This window comes from Diadema antillarum, unplaced genomic scaffold (genome assembly GCF_040938485.1).
Source record: "Diadema antillarum isolate AM-2024a unplaced genomic scaffold, OU_Dant_1.0 scf00000112, whole genome shotgun sequence".
Taxonomy (NCBI): domain Eukaryota; kingdom Metazoa; phylum Echinodermata; class Echinoidea; order Diadematoida; family Diadematidae; genus Diadema; species Diadema antillarum.
Genome location: NW_027271001.1, coordinates 3,316,419 through 3,339,023, shown reverse-complemented (window position 1 = coordinate 3,339,023; position 22,605 = coordinate 3,316,419). Strand labels below are relative to the sequence as shown.

Sequence of the window (22,605 nt, the reverse complement as noted above, 5' to 3'; positions counted from 1 at the left end):
CGACGTAGGATCTTCTATTACGGGAAGTTCTCAGTGCCGTCACGCTGGTGGTGTCTTGGCGTCAGTTCCGAGGGCCGGTGAAATCAAATGGATCTGTTTTCAGATCTTCCGGAACCAGAAGGTAACGGATGTTTTATGGTTCTAATTTACATCGTTTCAGTTTATTATTGACATTGTCTATGGGGTATTTGTAGAAGACTTCTAAACCTCACTCATTGTTCGGTCTTTTTTTTTGTGCGTAGTCCCGTATGCTAGTTTTTGTGTAGCAGGATTATGCTGTTGGAGAAAGTTGACAGAACCTCATTTGCACTCGGTTGCGTTACACTTCAGACACTTGTTATTGTCATATTTCACGTCAGGACTTGTCCAGAGAACATCCCTGATGAAAGATGCTGTTTACTGTTGGAGCAGGCCCTATCATGTTTTACATCATACCCATCTAATGTTGTAAATTGTATAGATCTACAATGTAACTGGGTTAGAATCTATTATAAAATAAATTTACTTGAGTGACCTGCACCTCGTCTTGGCAAGCGAACGGGTTCAAGTGAAATGCGCCCACACCAGCTAACAGAGAGCAATCGAATGGGGCGCCACACACATGTATGATGTCGCCCAGCAAGCAAGAGTGCCTGGACCCGCGTGGTCAAAAAGGCTACTCTGCTAGTGCTACTGACTCGTGCAAGAGCAGTGCCAGAGGTTTCAAATCCGTCTTTCAGAGCAGTTGTTGTTCTCGCAGATCTCTCCTGACCGAATCATTTAAAGTCATCAATTTGAACAGAAATGAAAAGCGGACTATTCCGTTCTCTGTATCCTGACCATTCCTGTTGTCAATAATTGAACTTCATCATCTGCATAGGCCCTAAGTATTCAAATTGACACATTTTTTAGTATTTAAGGTGAAATTTAGCCACGATGTAAGGGAACATAATATGTAAACGATTGTAACAGATACGCTGAGAGAGGGCGGAAGGAACAACGAAAGATGGCGATTGTCCTCGGAGGACTTACGTTGACGTTTTGGTACCGAAGACTGAATTAAAGTGGGCAATTTCCTGTCTGGTTCTAGTGTCATTCCCTGTTGTGCAAAGTTGTCCCCTTTCAACGATACTAGGCCTTCCCAGATCCAAAATCCTGCAATGCGCAGCCCGAACGCTTCGAGTTCGGGCTGGTTGCAGTTAGGAAGGGGCCTGCACCTCGCCACCCCACCCCACCACCCTCCCATAGACAAAGCACATAAAAGACCAATGTGGGTGACTGTGCTGTGATGATATGGGTAACACCTATTCCTTTTATGATGTTAACATTTTTGAGAGAAACTGTTCAATTTTCACCTCGGTTTGCCTGGTTGTGGTAACCCTGCAAAGTTTCAAACGTACATGTATGGTTGAGCATCACGTTCTGAGCTGAGTGATGCTCAACCTGAGCTTTTCAGAGTAACAGATCCAGATCCAGATGGTTGGTACTGACAACAGTCCCGGGTGTAGCCCGACCAGACGCCATGCGTTTTTTTTCAGCGACTGGGCTGTGTATAGTTATTCCAGGTGTAAATTTTGTTCTTCGATCGGTACACTTGTAGCAATTTACGCAGGGTGACAATATTGGGGCCCCTGACGAAGTGCGGGCACCTCACTATACTACTACTAGGCTCTGTCTCTCCTACTTGGTTCCTCAACCTTGAACCTGGTCGATTGGTCCCCCCCCCCCCCCCCCCCAACCGAACCCTAGGGTGCTGTACCAATGTGTGTGGGTCACCGGTTACCATACCCAGCCCTGTGTATGAAGCAGCTCTTTCTGAGCTATCCAAACCAAACATTCATTACCAGACCCATAGCCCTAGGGCCCAATTAGAAAGTGAAAACTGAGCTGGGCTGGCCTAGGTGATGGGTAATCTTGGTCATGGGTGCAGTCAGTCAGTTATTACGTGGCATAACATCTATTTACTGTGATGAATGTATACAATATATAAGTATACAATGTATATTATATATACAACTGTACATATAAGCAGTTATTTTCATGAACAGACATTTTCACGAATGAGTGGGTTGCAAACATTTTTGGGAGATGTTTTTTTCACGACTTGACTGACTAGTGTTGATTATTAAAAATAACAGCTGATACAATTAGCACAAAAAATGATGGTCGCATCATATGAAAGAGCTTTCCTTGAATACAAGTGACTTGCCAAGAAAGCTTCCTTTCAAATATTGCCAGTAGACAATATAACCTGTCTGAAGGTTTGATTTTCTTTTAAGGAAAAGGAAAAAGACTAGATGTGGTCAGCCATAATGAGCTGAGAGTTTGTCATATATTGTCTTTCTTTCTGTTTATAGGTGATGAGAAAAAACAACCAGACGAAAGCAACGAGGCAACTTTGCAGACCTCACACAATGACGTGCCTACCTCGCCTAGACTGTCTGAAAAGACGCTGGAAAGAAAAACAGAGGACATCCAAAGTCCTTCAGCAGAAGTAGTCAGTGAAAAAAGTGATGAGAATGCAGTTTCAAAGAGACAATTCAGGGATGATGATGAGGATCGTCCATCTGTCAAGAGGTTAGCGATGGGTGAGTAGTATGGAGTAGTCAGGGTTAATCTGCACGGACTACCCTAAATGAATTTATTTATACTGAATGTGACCCTTTGTGCAATTAAAGTGAAATATTTGCCATTCTGAGTCTGTAAACTAGACACACTGATTTGAAATTGTTGTCATGCTGATTAAAGCCAGAACAATTCTTGTCTGCCAGCAGAACTGTCGATTATTGCTCTGAGATGTACACATATGCATAAGAAATGTGCACGATGTAACACGATTTCAGTCGGATTATGACGAAAATGCAAAATATTGGCCGAAAATGTTCACAAAAGTCCACAATCTCCTAGCCTACCCCTCTTCTGGAATGAAAGTTGTGTACTACGACCAAAATTACTCTACTCTTTGATCTCAAAACACTCCAAATCAGCTCATCATCCTGGCACATCATGTCAGCCAGGTAAGTTTCTTGGTAGACCCTTTTGATTGCAACTGATTGACAAATTGCCCTACATCGACGTAAATAATTTACGTCAATGTAGGGCAATTTGTCAATCAGTTGCAATGAAAACATCTCGACGGAAGGATTTCATGAATTTGAGACCCTTTTGATGTATTGAAAGTAAATTCCAAGTGACAGAAGATTACTTTTGAGCCCTTCCAAGAACTATGTTTTGACTTTAATCATTAGATTTTTCTGGCAACTTCCAAGTGGAAAACTAGTCCTTAAGTGATACTCTCAAGGAGGAAGACAAATAGCTCTAGGATAAGGAGAAGAAAAAGAAGAAGGAAAACCTAAATGAATCCTGTAAAGTCAGCGCCTTATTCAAACTGTCTCGTGCTTGACAATGACACAGGTATTTACAGGTTGCAGGGTTTCAGCGCTGAGAGGCAGGGGGAGAGGGACAGCATGCAGGACGCCCATGTCATCTTGGATGATTTCACCTCCCACCTCACCAATTTGCCTTCCACAATGTAAGTTACACTCTCTAGCCCTTGTATGTCCCAGAGTAAATACTTATACCGTATGTCCCCAAAAAAATTACAACGGGACCCTCCGCAATTATAACTTTAAAAATAGTGAATCAATCCAAATACAATTTCAGCGTACGAAACTATAACTTATTGCCCACATCTTACAGAAAACCCCATTCGATTTGCTTTTCGTGGTCAAAGAGAAATGAGGAATTTTGTAGAGCATGTCAGGAATCTCTTCCCTCCAAGTTCTGTCTATTTTGTTCACACACAAAAGCATCCAAGGGCTAATCTTGGAAGAATCAGACTCATGACATGCTTTACAACAATCCACATTTCTCTGTGACCGCTTAACCAAATTGAATGGGGTTTTCTGCAAAATAGAGGTAAGATGTTAAGACCCTGATGTAGCATTTAGACAGTTTAATCTTATTGGGTTTTGTCAATACGAAAATCTGATTGTAATTTTTTGGGGGGACATACTGTAATGTTAAAGTGGAAATTTTTGTGATGTTGGATTTTTTGTGCACTTTGCACGACACGGAAATAAGAATGCACACAGATGGGTTACTTGCTATGATTGATATGTCATATAATTTCTGTTATCTCTGATATCAAGGTAGGTGTATTGTAGGGGCTCTTAAATGCTACTTGTAGTTTTCTTCATATTCACTGTTCCCGTAACACGAGTAAATTTGCTGTCGTCCGACCGGTTACCTTTTACCACAGTATGTGCTGTCAAAGTTGTTGACTGCCACAGGAGCAGTAAGCTGTTTGAATTTCAGTGCAGTGCTACGAAATTCACATTACCAAAAACATTTTTGAATTTCAATTGTTGTGAGTGTTTGTAAGACTATCAACTTTTGAAATTCATATTGCCTGGCCAGGTATGAGATATTACTTGGGTTAAAAAATATGCTTATATTCAATGAAAAATGATAGTGGTGATAAAGAACAATATTTGCTAATTGTCCCCGCCGAACAAGTTCGAGCAGGGGACTATGAAACGGGCTCCGTACGTGTGTGTGTCCGTGTGTCCGTCCGTCCGTCCGTGTGTCCGTGTGTCCGTGTGTCCGTCCGTGTGTGCGTCCGTGTGTGATCAAAATGTTCAAAATGCTACTCCTTCGCCATTTCTAACCCGATTTTGATTCTGTTTGCTTTATATGATAGCACTACATGGGAGCTTTGAAACTTTTATACAGAATTTCAGTTGTGACCTTTGACCTTGACCTTTGACCTATATTGTACATTTTGCTTCAAAATGCTACTCCTTCGCCATTTCTAACCCGATTTTGATTCCGTTTGCTTTATATGATGGCACTAGGTGAGGGCTTCAAAACTTCTACACAGAATTTTGACCTTTGACTTCTTTGACCATTGACCTTGATTTTTGACCTATATTGTACATTTTGCTACAAAATGCTACTCCTTCGCCATTTCTAACCCGATTTTGATTCCGTTTGCTTTATGTGATGGCACTAGGTGAGGGCTTCAAAACTTCTACACAGAATTTTGACCTTTGACTTCTTTGACCTTTGACCTTGATTTTTGACCTGTATTGTACATTTTGCTACCAAATGCTACTCCTTCGCCATTTCTAACCTGATTTCGATTCCGTTTGCTTTATGTGATGGCACTAGGTGAAGGCTTCAAAACTTCTACACAGAATTTTGACCTTTGACTTCTTTGATCTTTGACCTTGATTTTTTAACCTATATTGTACATTGGCTACAAAATGCTACTCCTTCGCCATTTCTAACCCGATTTTGATTCCGTATGCTTTATGTGATGGCACTAGGTGAGGGCTTCAAAACTTCTACATAGAATTTTGACCTTTGACTTCTTTGACCTTTGACCTTCATCTTTTTACCTATATTGTACATTTTGCTACTAAATGCTACTTCCGGCGGGGACATATATTACGCACCGCGTAATTTCTACTTTTCCTTGTTATATTCTTCACTGATATTGATAATCAAAAATATATAAAGAGAAATGGCGATGATGATAATGAGGATGATAAGGATTAAAATAGTAATATAGATCGTGCAAGTGAAGAAAGAATCCTGAATTCGTAATAGCTAACGGTGCAATAAATACAATTATATATTCAGTGAGAAATAGCATCTGTGGCAAATATATGGAAACCTGCTAGACAGAATGTTTGTCAACTTACAGAAAAATCAGGCTGCTGTAAATATTTTTAAACTCTGAATAGATCTTACAGCTGCGAATGAGTTACTTACATTGCAGCAATGTAAATTTCCTTTTCTTGTGAAGGTTGTAAACTTGCAAGCCCATCGATTTTGTTGTCGTTTTCACGCTCTCTTTGATTTCTACCCAGATCCCGAATGGCATACTACGCCGTGTTTGATGGGCACAGTGGAGATAGAGCATCCAAGCACGCCGCCAGTACTCTCCACACGCACCTCGCCATCAAGTTCCCTCAAGGAGAGGCTACCAATCGGGACAAGGAGATTAAGAAATGTTTGATTGATACCTTTAAGGTCACTGATGAGGCTTTTCTGAAGCAGGCTTCAGCAAGGTAAGATATGCAATATATTTTTCCAGTCTCTGGCAGAAATACAGAAAAATCTAACCCAACACAGAAGTACCTGAGTGTTGAAATTCATCCCATAGTCAAGACTTTTTGTACTCAGTTGAGTAGAGTCCCTGTGGTGTATTAAAGTGTCACATATCCTCTTGATAATTTTACTTTCTACTTCAATCTTTCTTCCAGTTCTTATTTCCAAATGTAACAAAAATACATGGTTCTATGCTATTTTTTTGTTTATTGTAAAAATTACTGTTTGACATGAATATTGCAAGAGATTACACCATAGCTATAGCAGGGCTGCACACTAACCCACTTTTTCTACTGGTCTGACCTGTCTGTCATACCAGTAGGTACGGTACCCAGTTTTTCAATTTTTTACCCGTCAACTCCTGAAAAAGTTACTGGTCAGACAGTATTGAGTAATTTTTACTGGTCCTGGACCGTTGGACCGGTGCCAGTGTGCACTTTTGGCTATAGGTTTATTTCAGAACTTAAATTACATTGTGTCTGTTCTTCAGTGATTCACTCTGAAAAGCATGAAGTTTGGAAGGTACTCCATTTGTTCCATCTACTGCATGTGATACGAGGCATACAGACAGAAGTCTGAATTGATGAAAATCTTGGGTCAAGTTGTTTTTATTGCCACTGATCGACAAATTCCCCCACATCGACGTAAATAAGCACTGAATTAATCAGTGTTTAGCAGTAGCGCCAAAAGAAAATACACCTAAGGCCAAGTAAAAAAAGAAAGCAGTTTCTCGTCCGGGTTTTTTGAGCAAGGCGATGAGGGAGGTCTTTACTATTTGATATCTTACTATTTTTTCGAGGATTGTCAAAATGTAAGTAATATGTGTTTCTCGTCCGGTAATTCTGAGAAAGGTAACGAGAGAGGGGTTTACTATTTTCTATATCCAATTTATGAAATGAAATATCACTCTGGTAGCTGTGTTATGAGAGACCAGGTCCCAAGTGTATGTCTTGCCTGCACTCTGTGCATTTTCAAACAAATAGATATATTATGTAGGCCTACCATACTTGAAACGAAACTTCATGCATGCAGAAATACATTTGCTTTTTCTTTCCACTACAGATGTCAAGGGAAAATGACCATCTTAATGCTGGCATTTCTGATACCAGTGTACTTGCAATTCTGATGTATTGTGCTATTAATTGAAACAGGTATAAAACATGGCTTTCAACAAATGTACGACTGAAATTAATTCCATGATATTCAAAACACTGCTTTATTTATCATTTGTGTTTGTGACTTTTTGAGTCCACACAGCTGGTATGTATAGTTCTTCACAGTACAATTGTAGCACATTCAACTGGAAACTGGCTTGTACAATTGCAGATGGATGTCAAAATGATACTGATATGGCATTATAGCATTAAACATTTAAAGATGTTTCTTCATGTTCTAAAAAGACATTTGATAATCACTCATCATGTGGATGATGAATGATTGTATACCAAAACTACATAAATGTAGTAAAACATGTACCTGCGCAGGTAAGTCACATTCTCCCTTCATTTCTTCCATGGCCATCATTACAGTGCTACCAAGAAGCAGCAGTGATATAAACAGCAAAACTCAACGTGTAATGACAATTTCAGTTCACGCTCATCAAAACTGCTTATTACTTTTCAAAGTTTTGGCTATCAACATTCGTTTGTGGGTGTATTTTGTTTGTTTGTTTGTTTTGTGTGTTTTTCCCTCGTGAAAGACGTACTGATTTCTTCGTATCGAACGTAAACTGCATGTTTACCGTAAGCCATTCAGCTCAGCTCAGCTACGGCGCATTCGATTCATCGAACTTGCAGTAACCTCTTATAGGCAGGAGCACATGGCGCATTCCTTTAAACTTGAAAGTGAAGCCACGTGTTTGCACATCGGCGCTTCCACACACAGCGCGGCATTTTGCGATCATCGTTATAGCAGACTTTCCGATTCCAGTCAGGGGAAAAGGAATTGGAATACTTCGGAAAAGACTAATGTTTAAAATCCAATAAAATGAAAAAAGCCTGAAAACAACGCGTGATTATGTTTTCATAGTAAACGATAATTGAAAACACGGAACAGAGTACCGGTATCGCATCCGCTCACACAGAAGCTCTCTTGAGAAGATGAAAGCATTCCACGTCCCCTGCTAGATAGTGGAAGCTTCCATAATCATCCCAGCAAGTTTTTGGAGGTACATACTTGCACTCGTACACATTCATTGCGAGAAAGCAATCAATCAACGCTGAACATTGCGTAGTTTGGCATCTTTATCGTGCTGGTGACCAGCTCGATGCTTCGGCATGTGTCATAACGTTATGTTTAGAGCCTGTAGGCCTCATAAGTCGACGCGTTTAATTCAAAATAGCAAAAAGAGGGAGATTGAAAAAATACGAATTCTGGTGGAAAAATACGAATTTTGGAGCTGCTGAGTACTAATTTGTGCTTCCAAAGGTTGGCAGCTCTGGGCCCCGTTTTATGAAGAGTTAGAATTGATTATGAAGTCGATTTCAACTGTAAGTCTATGGCAGACTGTGTAGTAAGGAAAATTAAAATTGATTTTATCTTTTGATAAAACGGGGCCCTGGTATTAAAGCCGTTCGCTGTGCACACGTGCGCTTGAGATCGGTTCTCTCCATCACTGCACTCCACGATTTTTTTTTTTCCAGCTCCAGAACGCGCGCATGCTATATATGCTGGCTGGCTGGTCTCCTCTATGACTAGTATGTGGTTACATTGCGCAATCAATCTAGCAGCACATGAAGCGGGCAACAGTCTGCACGAGAAAAATGTACAGAAGGTGCTCAACGTCCTGTCTACACCACGACGTACCGAGTGCGCTGTACATCACAGCCCAGGCCGCGCCCGCCCGCGCCCATCCAATTACAGTTCAACTGCTTTGTGGGTCATTCCTTCTTTCCGAGCTCGCAGTGTGAAATGCATGCGTTATTACATACGCACTACAGAAGCTACAGCTGTACTACAGCTATAAAGTAGAGGACGCAAGGCGTAATTAGAAATGAGACATCACGATTGGTAGGTGAATTGTCGATTTTTTTTTTTTCGGCGGCCGAAAAAATAGTAAAATATCAGAAAAGTCGATGCGGCAACTGAAAATCGATGCGGGCGGGGAGCGGGCTGAGACGAGAATTATGAATTTCTTGGTATTTTCAGCGCCATTTTGAAAATAGTAAATAGTAAAAAAATCGACGCGGCGGCCAAAATCGATGCGCGCGAGGACGAGAAACTGGTTTCTTTTTTTACTTGGCCTAAATCATGGGCATACACTCCCGGGCAGAATTCGAACCTATGACCTTGTGATTGCCGGACATCCAGTAGACTACCGAGCTTCCACCTGACTGCCTGTGCTGGTTCTAATCCTTACAGCGTGCAGATGGTCAGGAGGTCATAGGTTCGAATCCTATGTGAGTATGTATGCCCATGATTTCCTTTATCATGGCTGCTACTAAACACTGGTTAATTCATTGCTTATGTACGTCAATGTAGGGCAATTTGTCAGTCAGTTGCAAGGCAAAAGTCCTTTCATTTTGTTCCCCTTTCTGTTAAATTTGGCAGTAAGCCCGTCTGGAAGGATGGTTCCACAGCCGTCTGTGTGCTGGTGGTTGACAACACGCTCTACATAGCCAACCTTGGTGATAGTAAGGTTCTCTGACTCAGTCTAATCTATGACTTGATCATTTTTGTCAGCACTGTTTGGGCAGAATCTTCAATTTAACCTGTTGAGGACGAGTCCCGAGTATACTCGGGCAGGGGTCTATGGGAAATGTGTGTTGTAGCAAAATCGGTCTGTCCTTAATGGGTTAATGTTCCCTTTGCTGGAGGTCAACAGCTTTAAGCTAAACAAAAGCCAACAAACCATAACTATACATGTACAATTGTATTATTGTACACCGATTCATTATAATTGTTTTTGGATTTGAATTCGTGCAATAAATCTCATCATATTTTTGTATTTTTTGTGCCATACAATGTATTTGTAATACAGACTTGCAGTTAAAGTTTTTAGTTGACAAGATTTGCTTCTCCTTTGTACAATGTTATTGAGATCGTACACGTACAAGTGATGTCAGTGTTTTGATTTTATTGCTGGCTCTTGATTAAGACTTTCCTAGGGTGAGATAAGGAAATCGTTTACTTTTAAGTTGATCCCAAAAGTGGACACAAAAACATGTATTGAATTGTATATTGATATTGTAATTTGTCTCTGTGGGCTTTACTTTTTTACTGCGTTTTATTTGCCAATTCCACAGCTGCTGTAATATCTACTTTATGATTAGTCAAGAATGTCCTAAAACTTAGCTCTCATTTAATAGGTGATTAGATAATCCCTTAATCCCTAACTGTGTTGGTAGTACTTGTAGAAGGATTGTCGGAGGGATTAATCGTGTTTTTAGTAGCTGTTGTTGCAGCAGCAATTTCAGATGCAGTTCTGATGATTAAAGTATAATCACAAAGATAAGAAGACTAATACTTGATTTATTACCCACCAATGATAATAGTTCCTATGATAATCATTATGAGTGATATCACTGCTAATGCCAGGACCATTACTTTTCCTGCAACTCCTACTACTACAACAATCATTGTGACAGCAGTAGAACTAGCATATGACTCGATCCTTCGAAATGGTGTACGTCAATTCTGTTCTGTCCTGATTCCTCCCCCCCCCCCCCCATGTTGTCACTCAACAGGCCATTCTGTGTCGGTTCAACCCTGAGACGGGTCGACACCAACCCCTCCCTCTGACCAAGGACCACAGCCCCACCCATTACGAGGAGAGGATACGCATCCAAAAGGCAGGGGGCTATGTCAGGTAATGCTGGAGTTGACGTTTAATTCTTTTCAAACTGAAGTTGTGTTTTCAGGCAGTTAAACCCTTTATGCTAAATGCAACATGATATGCAACTGTCGTTCATCATGAACCTCAGGCTAAATTAGTCATTTCTGATTGTATAATTTTCAAGGTGATTAAAAAGAAGAATGAAACTTAAAAAGGAATGATACCCAAATATACATGTGAATTGAGTGAATGCAGCAATATTAGTAGAACACATCATTTTTTCTATATCATTGTCCATTTATGATGTCACAAAATGTTGTATTGTAGTCTTCTCAGCCGGCGATGGTGGCACAGAAACTTTTTTATGCCTCCGCCACGAAGTGTCGTCGGAGACATTGTGTTTTCGGGTTGTCCGTCCATCCGTCCGTCCGTCCGTAATCAATTTTGTGGACAGCGTATCTAAAAAACTTTTAGAGGTATCCTAATGAAACTTGGCATGTATATGTATGAGTGGGCGAAGTTGTGCCTATCAACTTTTGGGCGCACATGCTCGAGGTCAAAAGGTCAAGGTCAAATGCTCAAAATTTCACTATTTCCCCTATATCTATGCAATGCCTGGAGGTATTTTCTTGAAACTTGGTGTATACATAAACTACCAAATAAAGATTCCCCAGAGAGAGCTTTGAGTCATGTGGTCAAAGGTCAAGGGTCAAAGGTCAAGTGGAAATGTTAAAATTTCACTTTTTTCTCCTTGTCTCACAAATATTTCAAGGTATCTTCATGGAACTTAGTATATATGCATGTACCGACTGACAGTGATCATGTAGGGAATTTAGGGGTCATGGGTCAAAGGTCAGGGGGTGAAAGGTCAAGGTCAACTCATCAAAATGTCATAATTTCTCTCTTATCTATGCAATGCCTGCAGGATTTTTTCTTGAAACTTAATGTATGCATATTACCCAATACAGATTCTCTTGGAAGTTTCTTGCTTAAAGGTCGAAGGTCAAAAGGTCAAAGGTCAAGTGAAAGTGCTAAATTTCACTTCTTCTTTAAACTTATAAAAGGGTCAAAAGTTGGGTACAAACCCTCAAATCCCCCAAAACCTGCACTCTTTGACAGTATAGCCATTCATCCAAATAAACCTAGTTCAAGGATAGTGAACACTCAATGCATTTGTGACAAACCTGTCATTTTAATATTTTGCCAGTTATTTGAAGCTGTCATCACACATTGTCAAGACATTGTGCTATAGACGTATTCAGAGAACCAAGCATTATGGCGGAGGCATACCACTCGCCAGAGCGACATTTCTAGTCATTACTTATGAACGTATTGTCCCAAGTTTCCTCATACATCAGTGAAGTGTTCTAAAAATATCACTGCATTCACTCAATCCACATGTATAATTGTGACCCTGCATCACAAAACAAACAAAAAGTCGCCAGATGTGGATTTTTAGTTAAGGGCAGATTCTGAAAGAGCAGACTCCAAGCTTTAAATGATGTATAACTCAATTCAAATGGACTCCCCTAACCTATCTAAATACTGGAAAGAAAGCACACACTGTGGAAAAGTGTGAACTGCGAAAAGAGGCTCTGAAGTACAGCGTCTATTCAAGCGGTTAATCTTTACCAAGCTGTGCTAGCTGTGCGATGAAAGGGACAAAACACAGGATGTAAACCACTGGAGCAACAAGAATGAAGAGATTATCAGATTAAACTGAAATTAAGCATGTTCTTTTAACACATTCTGTCCATGATTAATACTAACTTTCGAAGCAGTAGCAGTATCCTTTCGAAAGTTATTAGACTTGAAAGTGAAGCGTGTGCAAAGGATTTTAAGAAATGAAAACGGACCTTTAAGACATACCTGATCATTCTACTCTCCTCCAATAAAGGGTTGTAGAAATACTGCTGGAAACACACTTTCCCATTCATGTTATGATCCCAAATTACAAAATAATTTTGAAGGAGGATAGCTCTTTCAAAAACTATGAACAACTCAAGATTGACTCGGTTGACCAATTTCACCTTTTTTGAGCCTCACATAAAATTAAGGGGTGCTACTTTTTGTTCGTTTTGTGATGCACGGTCACAATTAGGGAGACTTCCCCTGTAACAAGGATGTAGCACTCTCATGACAATAGACACACTCATGGAAGTTTAGCATTTAAATTAATAGTGGAACTTTCTTTAAAGACATAATTTACCATTTGCAGATGAAACAAAAACCCAGTATTAGTACTTCAAAATAGTTCTGAAATGTGAATTAGGGATAGAAACAAATGTAAAAATTTGAACCAGTATAATCAATGTTAAGTATTGTTAGATATACAAAATATGAACAATAGTTATAATAAAAATGTTTCCAGACTAAACCGTCTACAGTTATGGTTTAATGAGAAAAACAGTGATATCTCCCAATGTTTGTGGCTTTATTGCAAAAATTTTATATGGTAGGATGTTTTGTGATACAATTGACCTGCACATACAGTAAGTATCAAAAGTGATATCTTAAACATTTATTAAAATCACTGCTTCCAAAGGTAAACAGGACCTTTAAAAGTACAATGCAGTTGACGTATTTAGATATCATATACCAACTGTGCCTTTACAAATCCGAAGCTACGCATACAATGTAAAGTAGTTGGTTTGAAGTCATTTTCATCTCTGCAGTTTACCCTGGATGGTTTCCCGTTTTACAATTCCTGTCAAATTTCTCAAACTTTTGCTCATAAAAGCATTGGTATCCTTTAATCAGTTAAGGTTTTAAGGCACTTTACATCAAATGTATCTCCTAGATTGCTTGTAAGAAGTTCAGTTACTTTCCTTGATTTTTGTTTGACAGGTTTGCTACTTGAATATCGATATGATGTAAGCCTATCAGTCTATGATGTTTTCATTTGAAGAGAGTGATGAATAGTGTATTTAATTAACATTGTGTAAGTACGCATTAGTTGTTAGTTTTTTGTAGCTTTCTTTGCTGTTGGTTCTGTGCTGACTTAACTGTCACTCTCATGTTGTGTGGTGCCTTCAGATGTTTTGTACTGCTGCTGATTAACACACTTCTTAAAAGTACTGGGGATTTCTGTATGCTCTTTTTGGCACTAATTTTCTTTCCGTTGAGCAATGTAGAAATAATCTTGCTTTTGATTCCAAACGTTTCTTGCCGACTCCCTAAAGGGATGGACGAGTGATGGGAATCGTGGAGGTGTCACGGTCCCTTGGAGACGGCCGCTTCAAGCACTGCGGCGTGTCGTGCGTACCGGACATCAAGAAGTGCCAACTAGGAGTCAGTGACCGCTACCTACTCATGGCCTGCGATGGACTATGGAAAGGTTTCAGTGAAGATTCAGCTATCCAATTTATCAATGAGATTCTGGATGTGAGTTTGACTGGTATTCTACCGTGTGTCCCAAAAAAATTACAATGGGACCCTCCGCAATGATATCTTTAAAAATAGCGAATCAATCCAAATACAAATTCAGGGTATGGAACTATAACTCATTGCCCACATCTTACAAAAAACCCCATTCGATTTGCTTCAGTGGTCAAAGAGAGATGAGGAATTTTGTAAAGGATGTCAAGAATCTCTTCCCTCCAAGTTCTGTCTATTGTATCCACACACAAAAGCATCGAAGTGCTAAACTTGCAAGAATCAGACTCATGACATGCTTTACAATTTTTCATATTTCTGTGTGACTGCTTAGCCAAAGTAAATGGGGTTTTCTGCAAAATAGAGCTAAGATGTTATATATAAAGACTCTGAAGTTTCATTTAGACAGTTTAATCATATTGGGTGTTATCAATGCAAAAAATTTGATTGCAATTTTTTGGGGGGACATGCTGTACAGTCAACTCTGCCCTAGTCGAAGTTGCATAAGTCAAATAGTCGCCTAAGTCAATTGCATATACTGGCTCCTATTCCTTTGTTTTCGTTTGTGTTTGGTGCCTCATAAGTTAAATTTTCCCTACAAAGTTGAATTGTTTTGTTTTTTCGGTCCCAAGGATTCACCTTGGGCAGAGTTGACTGTATTTTTGTCGACATTTGAAGGAAACTTTAGCATTAAAAAAATAGTTTAAATGTCACCAACATCCCAGTGTTTAGGAAAGAGCGTTCGGCATAAAAGGAAAGTAAAGATTAACTCATTATCGGGCATATCAGGATACAGGATGTCCCATACTTGAAAAACTAGCAATGGGGCCTTCCATTAGAACTTTAAAGGCATAATTTACCATTTGCAGATGAAACAAAAACCCGGCTTTACTGCTTCAAGATAGTTAATATAAAATGTGATTTAGGGACAGAAACAACCAACGTAAAAATTTGAATCAGTATAATAAATGGTAAGTATTGCTAAATACACAAAATGTGACAATAGTTATGATAACAGTGTTTCTACACTAAACCGTTTACAGTTATGGTTTATTGAGAAAAAAAGCGATATTTCTTTATATTTTAGGCTTTATTGCAAATTCTTGACACGTTAGGATGTTTTGTGATACAACTGACTTCTTATACAAATATGCATCAAATATGATATCTCGAACACTTTTTCAATCACTGCTCCCAAAGGTGAAGTGTTCCTTTAATGATATCATCACTGAATAAATTGAATGCCAGTGATATTATACTTGCCAATAACCAGAATTTTCTCCTTTTAAGATCGATACCTAACTTGCGGATGTTTTTGTTGTTTGTTTCCCCGATAAAAATTAGCCGTGAGAACTGTCGTGTTTGAATGCACTCAAATGGAAATGTACTCAGCTGGATGCCTAAGTTTTTGTGCGTGCATGTGCACTGGCCTGAATTGGATAAGGCTATTCAAACTTATGGGAATGAATTGACCTCAAATCTAGTACCAGTGCACTCTTGTTATAATGAACATAGATACAACGAAATTCCGGTCACAACAAAATAAAAATCCCTGATGCAAAATTATCGGCTCTATTCTTTTTTAGTGTTTATTTGTTCCATTATAACAAAATTTTGGTATAACGAAAGAAATTTGCCGGTCCGAGGACTTCATCGTAACAGGAGTCCACTGTACATGTATGATTGGAGTATGATCACAATCCCTTTTTGTTTGTATGTTTGTTTGTTTGTTTGTCAGTGCAGACATAAGCATTTCAGAAGTGACAGATGAGAAAAAAAAATCTGACGAATACTTGGAGATTTTTAGCCACTTGTCTGATTGTTAGCCACAAGGTATCACTAGATTTTGATGTGTGAAACCAATAGCCCATTAAAGCAATGTCAGGGGAAAGGAAAATTAAAACTCTGAATAGATTAAACCTATAACTGCCATTTTAAAGATTTTCAAGTAAGGTCATCAACAAATTAAAAAAAAAATCAAATCTTTTTCAGTGATACCACACTTGTTACATATCAAAAAGTATTTTTTGAAGATATCAAAATGATCACATGTACATACATGTATTCAATTAGTTTCTATGTTTTTCAACAGATCTCACATGTATCCAATTGCTAAAAATGGATAATACATTATATCCATTTTTGTCCCCGCCGAACGAGTTCGAACAGGGGACTATGAAGCGGGCTCCGTACGTGTGTGTGTCCGTGTGTCTGTCCGTGTGTCTGTCCGTGTGTGCGTCTGTGTGTGATCAAAATCTTCAATTTGCTACTTCTCTGTCATTTATGAGCCAATTTTGATTCTGTTTGCTTTATATGATAGCACTACATGGGAGCTTTGAAACTTCTACACAGAATTTGACCTTTGACTTCTTTGACCTTTGACCTTGATTTTTAGACCTGTATTGTACATTTTGCTACAAAATGCTACTCCTTCGCCATTTCTAACCCGATTTCAATTTCGTTTGCTTTATGTGATGGCACTAGTTGAGGGCTTCAAAACTTCTACACAGAATTTTGACCTTTGACCTTGATTTTTTGACCTGTATTGTACATTTTGCTACAAAATGCTACTCCTTCGCCATTTCTAACCCGATTTTGATTTTGTTTGCTTTATGTGATGGCACTAGTTGATGGCTTCAAAACTTCTACACAGAATTTTGACCTTTGACTTCTTTGACCTTTGACCTTGATTTTTTGACCTGTATTGTACATTTTTTGCTACAAAATGCTACTCCTTCGCCATTTCTAACCCGATTTCGATTCCGTTTGCTTTATGTGATGGCACTAGTTGAGGGCTTCAATAGACACAGAATTTTGACCTTTGACCTCTTTGACCTTTGACCTTGATTTTTTGACCTGTATTGTACATTTTGCTACAAAATGCTACTTCCGGCAGGGACATATATTACGCACCGCGTAATTTCTACTTTTCCTTGTTGCATTTCAATTCGTCAAATACTAATAGTCTAGCGTATAGGTTGTAATGAGCAGCTTCTTCTTTTAATTGTTGTAAAAAGAAAAATGGAAATCGGTCTACAATTAGCATGACTGTTCTGCTGACTTGTTGATGGTTAGCATGGCTACTTTGTGTATTGTAGAACTTTTGGTGCATTTGATACAATTTTGATAAGGTGCTATATGTAGGCGTACAGATAATTATCATTGATTGTCATACAGTCACAAATACACATTCAACAATATGAAATCTAGTTCATGAACCCTCACAATCATACTATTACTGCTGTGTGCTAAATTCACAATATGGACCACTGTTTGTTTTATGCATGTGGTAGAGATTGATGTTCTGATGTTGTGCCAAATTGAGTATTTCATATCCACATAAATGAGTAATTTCATAGGTTTGAGGATATTTGAAATAGATGTTTTTAAGGGGGAGGGGAGAAGCATTGACCAACAGCATGGCAATGTATGCTATTACAGTCAGCTATTAAGTATACAATGTATTTTTTGTGTTGCAATCTTTTACTAATGCCTGAAGAATGCTTTTGTATTTATGTAGTACATAGTTCCTTGTGTGGAAGACATTTTGTTTTCACAGTTTTAAATTTGAATACTTCAAACTGTACACGACATTTTACATGCAACTGTATGAAGGCATATGGTATAAGCATTGTTTTCTTGCAAGATATGCAGTCTGTGTTTCTTAGTTCATTTGTTTGCGAGTACTTTGTGTGTGTGTCTAAAATACATTTGCAGGGAATTTACGCATTTTTCTTTTTGTGCGTCAATATGCGCGCACACACACACACACACACGCACACATTGTTGTTGGTGTTTTGAGGGCTTATTTTAGCTGGCATGCTCATTTGTTTTAAGTGGTGATAACAACAATCAAAAGATGTAAAACTAACTTTTTTAGGAAAGGTGTCATGGCAGGTGTATTATTATTTGTGGAGGTTTCAAGACACTCAAGGATATTTCCTTTGAGATCACAAGGAAATCATTTCTGAGGACAACTTGTACTATTATTAAGAAGACACTTTTACACTTAAAAGAGAAAAGTGTCATAAAATGATGGGAGGAAAGAGAAAACTGTGAAATTAGCAACATGGTTAGAAACAAAATAAATACAATATATGTATTTGACTTTGAGTAAATTCATCAAGGACCCTACGACCCCTGTCACGGTCTTCAATTTCTTCAACCTGGCTAGTATTTGACACCTCAAAATAACCATGCTTACTTTATTTTATGTTGTGTAAGTGTTTCATCAGAATTTGTCATCCTTGGATATGTCGTCATGATATGTATAATGATAGAATGCAAGGAAAGGGTAAACTCCAAGTATAATTCTGCAAAAGTAACCACTTGTCCTAGAATAACACATACAGTGTGCTGTAAAACCAGAATCATTGGCGGCATATATCTTTTGTGAATTGGATCCTACTAACTTTTTTTTTTTTTTATACATGAAACTTTCACGAATTGCCATCTATGAAGGTGTGCAATGTTGTACTGGCATTCTGTGCATTGTGTAGACAAAAAACTATCGTGTGCATTTTACTTTTGTGAATCTCGGCTCTTCTTGAAATTCGGAAAGTTTCATGCAAGCAAAAATTGTTGGTTTTACAGTACATTGTACTTGAACATCTGTAGAATTTACATTCTACTGTATTTTAGTTGTATATCTTAAAGGGGATGGCTAGTAACTGATCAGTGGGAATCAGTGGGAATGCTGGGGGATGATTGTTCCAATCCTTGTGGGTTTCATTCAAGAGTACATTATATATCTATTGTTGTGTGAAAATTGTTTGCTTCAGAATGGTCTCATATTCAAGTAATGTGCAGTTTAAGGCCCCGTCACTGACTAGGCATGCTAACCTGGAAACATTAAACTGCTCATTACTGGAATATGAGACCATTCTGAAGCAAACAATTTTCACACAACAATTAGATATGTAATGTACTCTTAAATGAATCCCACAAGGATTGGAACAATCATCCCCCAGCATTCCCACTGATTCCCACTGATCAGTTACTAGCCATTCCCTTTAAATTAGTGGTATGCGAAGAAAATGAATGTGGTAATGTTCCTATTTTGAGGAGATTTCTCTTTATTTTACCTTCATCAATTCTTATGGACCTCGATTTCCAAATTGATTTGTTTTTGTTTCTTTCAACAAAGTGCAGATTCATTGATTGAATTGAGAGAAAAGAGACCAATGTGAAAGATCCAATCAAGACATACATGTATGTAAGCATGTCATACAAGACCCAGTGAAATGTAAAAAGAAGGCTAGCTACCTTGTCTCTATCGTACTGTGGAGCAAACTCCCCCAGGGGGCCAGATAATCCCCTAAAGGAGCACTGTGCAAATCTTTTGTGACATTTACTAATGACAGGATCACGATTAATAAAATGATCCAAATACATCTCTTGCGGTTCGAGATTAAGATGTCCACCCCTTTCTCTTCTTTGCTTTCTTGGAATTCAGTTGTTGGAATAGAATGAGGTAGTTTCTTTATCACATCTGACATGGCTTGGCATGCAAAACAAGTGCATTGTTGTCTGACAGCTGTGATTGATTACCACTCATACCACTCTCACTAGGAAGAGGACGTCAAACAGGTGGAGGGCAGGTCCCAGGATGAAGTGCGCTTTGAAACAGCCTGCAACAGACTGGCGTCGGAGGCTATCAGGCGAGGGAGCTCTGATAACATCACTGTGGTGTTGGTGAACATACAGAACAAATAGACTACAAACCCAGGAGTTTCGTACCAGTGTGTGAGCATTTGTCACGAAAGTTGCATCTGTGATCCTTGTAAGTGCAGTGTTGTTTGCAGCTGCTGGCTGTGTGGACTGGAATAGGAGCCCAACAGGCAGGAATATTCAGGTGAAATCACTCTTATTTGGAATGACAGCAAAGAAAATAGATTAGAAATCTAAGAATTTGCTGATGATAAACATGTTCTCTCTTTTTACTTTTTGGTTTCCTATGATGGAGACAGTTCCATTTTAAGCTCACCTCGGCTGCCGCATTTGCACCCAGACCAATTTAAAACTTGGCATAGCGAGCAGTCGGCAATGGTTCCATGACATTTGCTCCTGTGACAAGTGCTCCCCATGAACTATCTTCGCGCCAAGCCAACCATGAATTCTACCCACAAACATAGCCCTATTCCTAATCCGCAAATCCTCACATCAAAATAAACCCTATCGCAACCCTAACTCTAAGTTCTTGGAGAAAATAAGACTGGAGCAATTGTTGCAGGAGGAAATATATCACCGTCTACAACAGATTGAAGGAATGAAGGACAAGTGTGTGTAGTAGCTGTCTTCTCTTTATTATTTTCCATTTGCCTTCTGTACTGTACATGGCTGTAAATTACGTTGTAAGATGACTGAAGGTGTAGTAGGGCTTTTGATGTACACTTGTAGTAAGATCATTTGTTTGGTGGTTTCTGTTTATTTCTGCACATGACATACCATGTGAGGTGAAAAACCCCCCCTGAATATTAAAGGGACTGTACAGTACTAGTTGAGGTAGGGATTCATGTTTTGAATATTCCTAAGTGAGATAATGAAAAGCCTCTTATGAAATATGAAAGAGCATGTAATTTTGAGAAGGATTCAACGTTTATTTGACGAAAATTGGTTTTCAAATGGCTGAGATATCCAAAAAAGTGCTAATAATAAAAGGTGACATGCCCCAACTTTATTAGTATCTCTTTGTTTCACATTGTTTTTGGATATCTCAGCCATTTCAAAACGGATTTTCATCGAATAAACTTTTGATACCCCTTAGAACCGCATGCTCTTTGACATCTCATAGAGTGGTTTCTGAATATCTCACAAAACGTTAGAAGCTAAATCTTCACCTCGACCAGAACTGTACACACCCTTTAACATTCTCATGGAGGTCAAGTTTCAAGACTCAAATTCAAACTTCTTTTGTGATCGTTAGATATTAATATATTATGTTTCAATTTACATCACATAATGTCTTTCCTGCAACAGTATGTCACTGACTGAGTGACATTCATTACTTGCTTTTTCAAATGATGTTTCTTCCCCATTTTGGTAGTGACAAAGTTTTGATGCTTGGAATAAGCGGGAATTTGATTTACATGTTTATACTACCTTTTCAATTAATTATCATTGAGTGAAATATGTTATGATACACAAATAGTACTATTCCCTGAATTTACTGTAGCTCTCTGCTGTTTTATGGCTGTGTACTTGTGACAACTTGTAGAAGTCTGGGAGATCACTTTAAAAAGGATGAAAAAATATATATTCTTTCACAATTACCATGGAAGTGACATGGAACAAGTCTATGAAGGCACATGTGAGGTTTAGAAGAACTTACCTAAAGGGTGCTATTATGCAATACATGTACACTATGATGGAATACAATGTACAGTCAACCTCGCGTAAGTCGACATAATCGGGACTGAGCAAAACACGTCGACTTACGCGAATGTCGACTTATGCGTAAGTCGACATTTTGTCGACTTATAAATGAAAGATTTGGATCACGATGCGGATCGCTACCCATATCTTACTCCTTTTGCTGTCAAAACATGCCTACTGCCATGAGCAACAATAATGTTTTAGTTCATGCATAAATCTTGCGCGGGTTAGTAACGACAACGCACAATTCCCATATCTCTAGAGAGATTTTGAGAGAGCGGGATCGGAAACCTAGGCCCGTTTCTAGACACTTCACGTTTTAAACTTGATTTGAAATATCGAAGGCAAATTCCCCAAAATTGCATTAAACTTTGCGATTTTAATTCAAATGCGTTGCTGGGAAGATATGGGTGTGATTTCGCATGATTCTGTCGGGATTATTTTTCAGTGCCGACTGAGTTGAAATATGTGTGATTTTCCTTCCCTAAGTCGCCATATTTTTTTGTTCTGCTTAAATTTGTATTGCCATACTCTGAAAAGGAATTGTTCTCGCGCTCCGATTCGCAACATTACCGCTCTGTACGGCGCGGGCCCGTCTGAAATAAAAAGAAGAAGAAAAGTTTGTTCATCCGAAAACGACATCTTTCGGGCTACTATAACCTTCGTAAAAAACAAACCTCTTACCATTGTCGGACTAATTTAACTTTGTATTGAGATTTAAAACTTCGGCATAGCGAACTTTAACAATAATTCGTTATCATTTTTTTCATTGACATTTTGTGAAGCAGCATGCGTTTCGGTAGTTTGAAACGTGTAAATGTTGCGATGTCTTTCCCCTACAAATGCAGACTAAGTTCGGTCATGGCGAAAGTTCCGTTACGATATAAGAAATAATGCGAGACTTTTCAACAATAACGCACTTCCGTACATTTTTATGCGTTTAAACGCAGTTTCTAGTTTCGGACAAGAATCGCAAGTCTTTTCTG

General features: G+C 38.8%; 1 protein-coding gene across 1 annotated transcript; it reads left to right on the top strand.

The window, feature by feature from the left end:
- The first annotated feature begins 11 nt into the window (after positions 1–11).
- Positions 12–20,094, top strand: LOC139719625 (integrin-linked kinase-associated serine/threonine phosphatase 2C-like). Its single transcript, XM_071631033.1, has 8 exons — positions 12–121; positions 2,337–2,567; positions 3,394–3,511; positions 5,856–6,056; positions 9,646–9,733; positions 10,782–10,903; positions 14,053–14,254; positions 19,817–20,094. Exons 1-8 carry the CDS (start codon positions 88–90, stop codon positions 19,958–19,960), a joined length of 1,140 nt encoding a protein of 379 aa, XP_071487134.1. The 5' UTR covers positions 12–87; the 3' UTR covers positions 19,961–20,094.
- Positions 20,095–22,605: the final 2,511 nt, after the last annotated feature.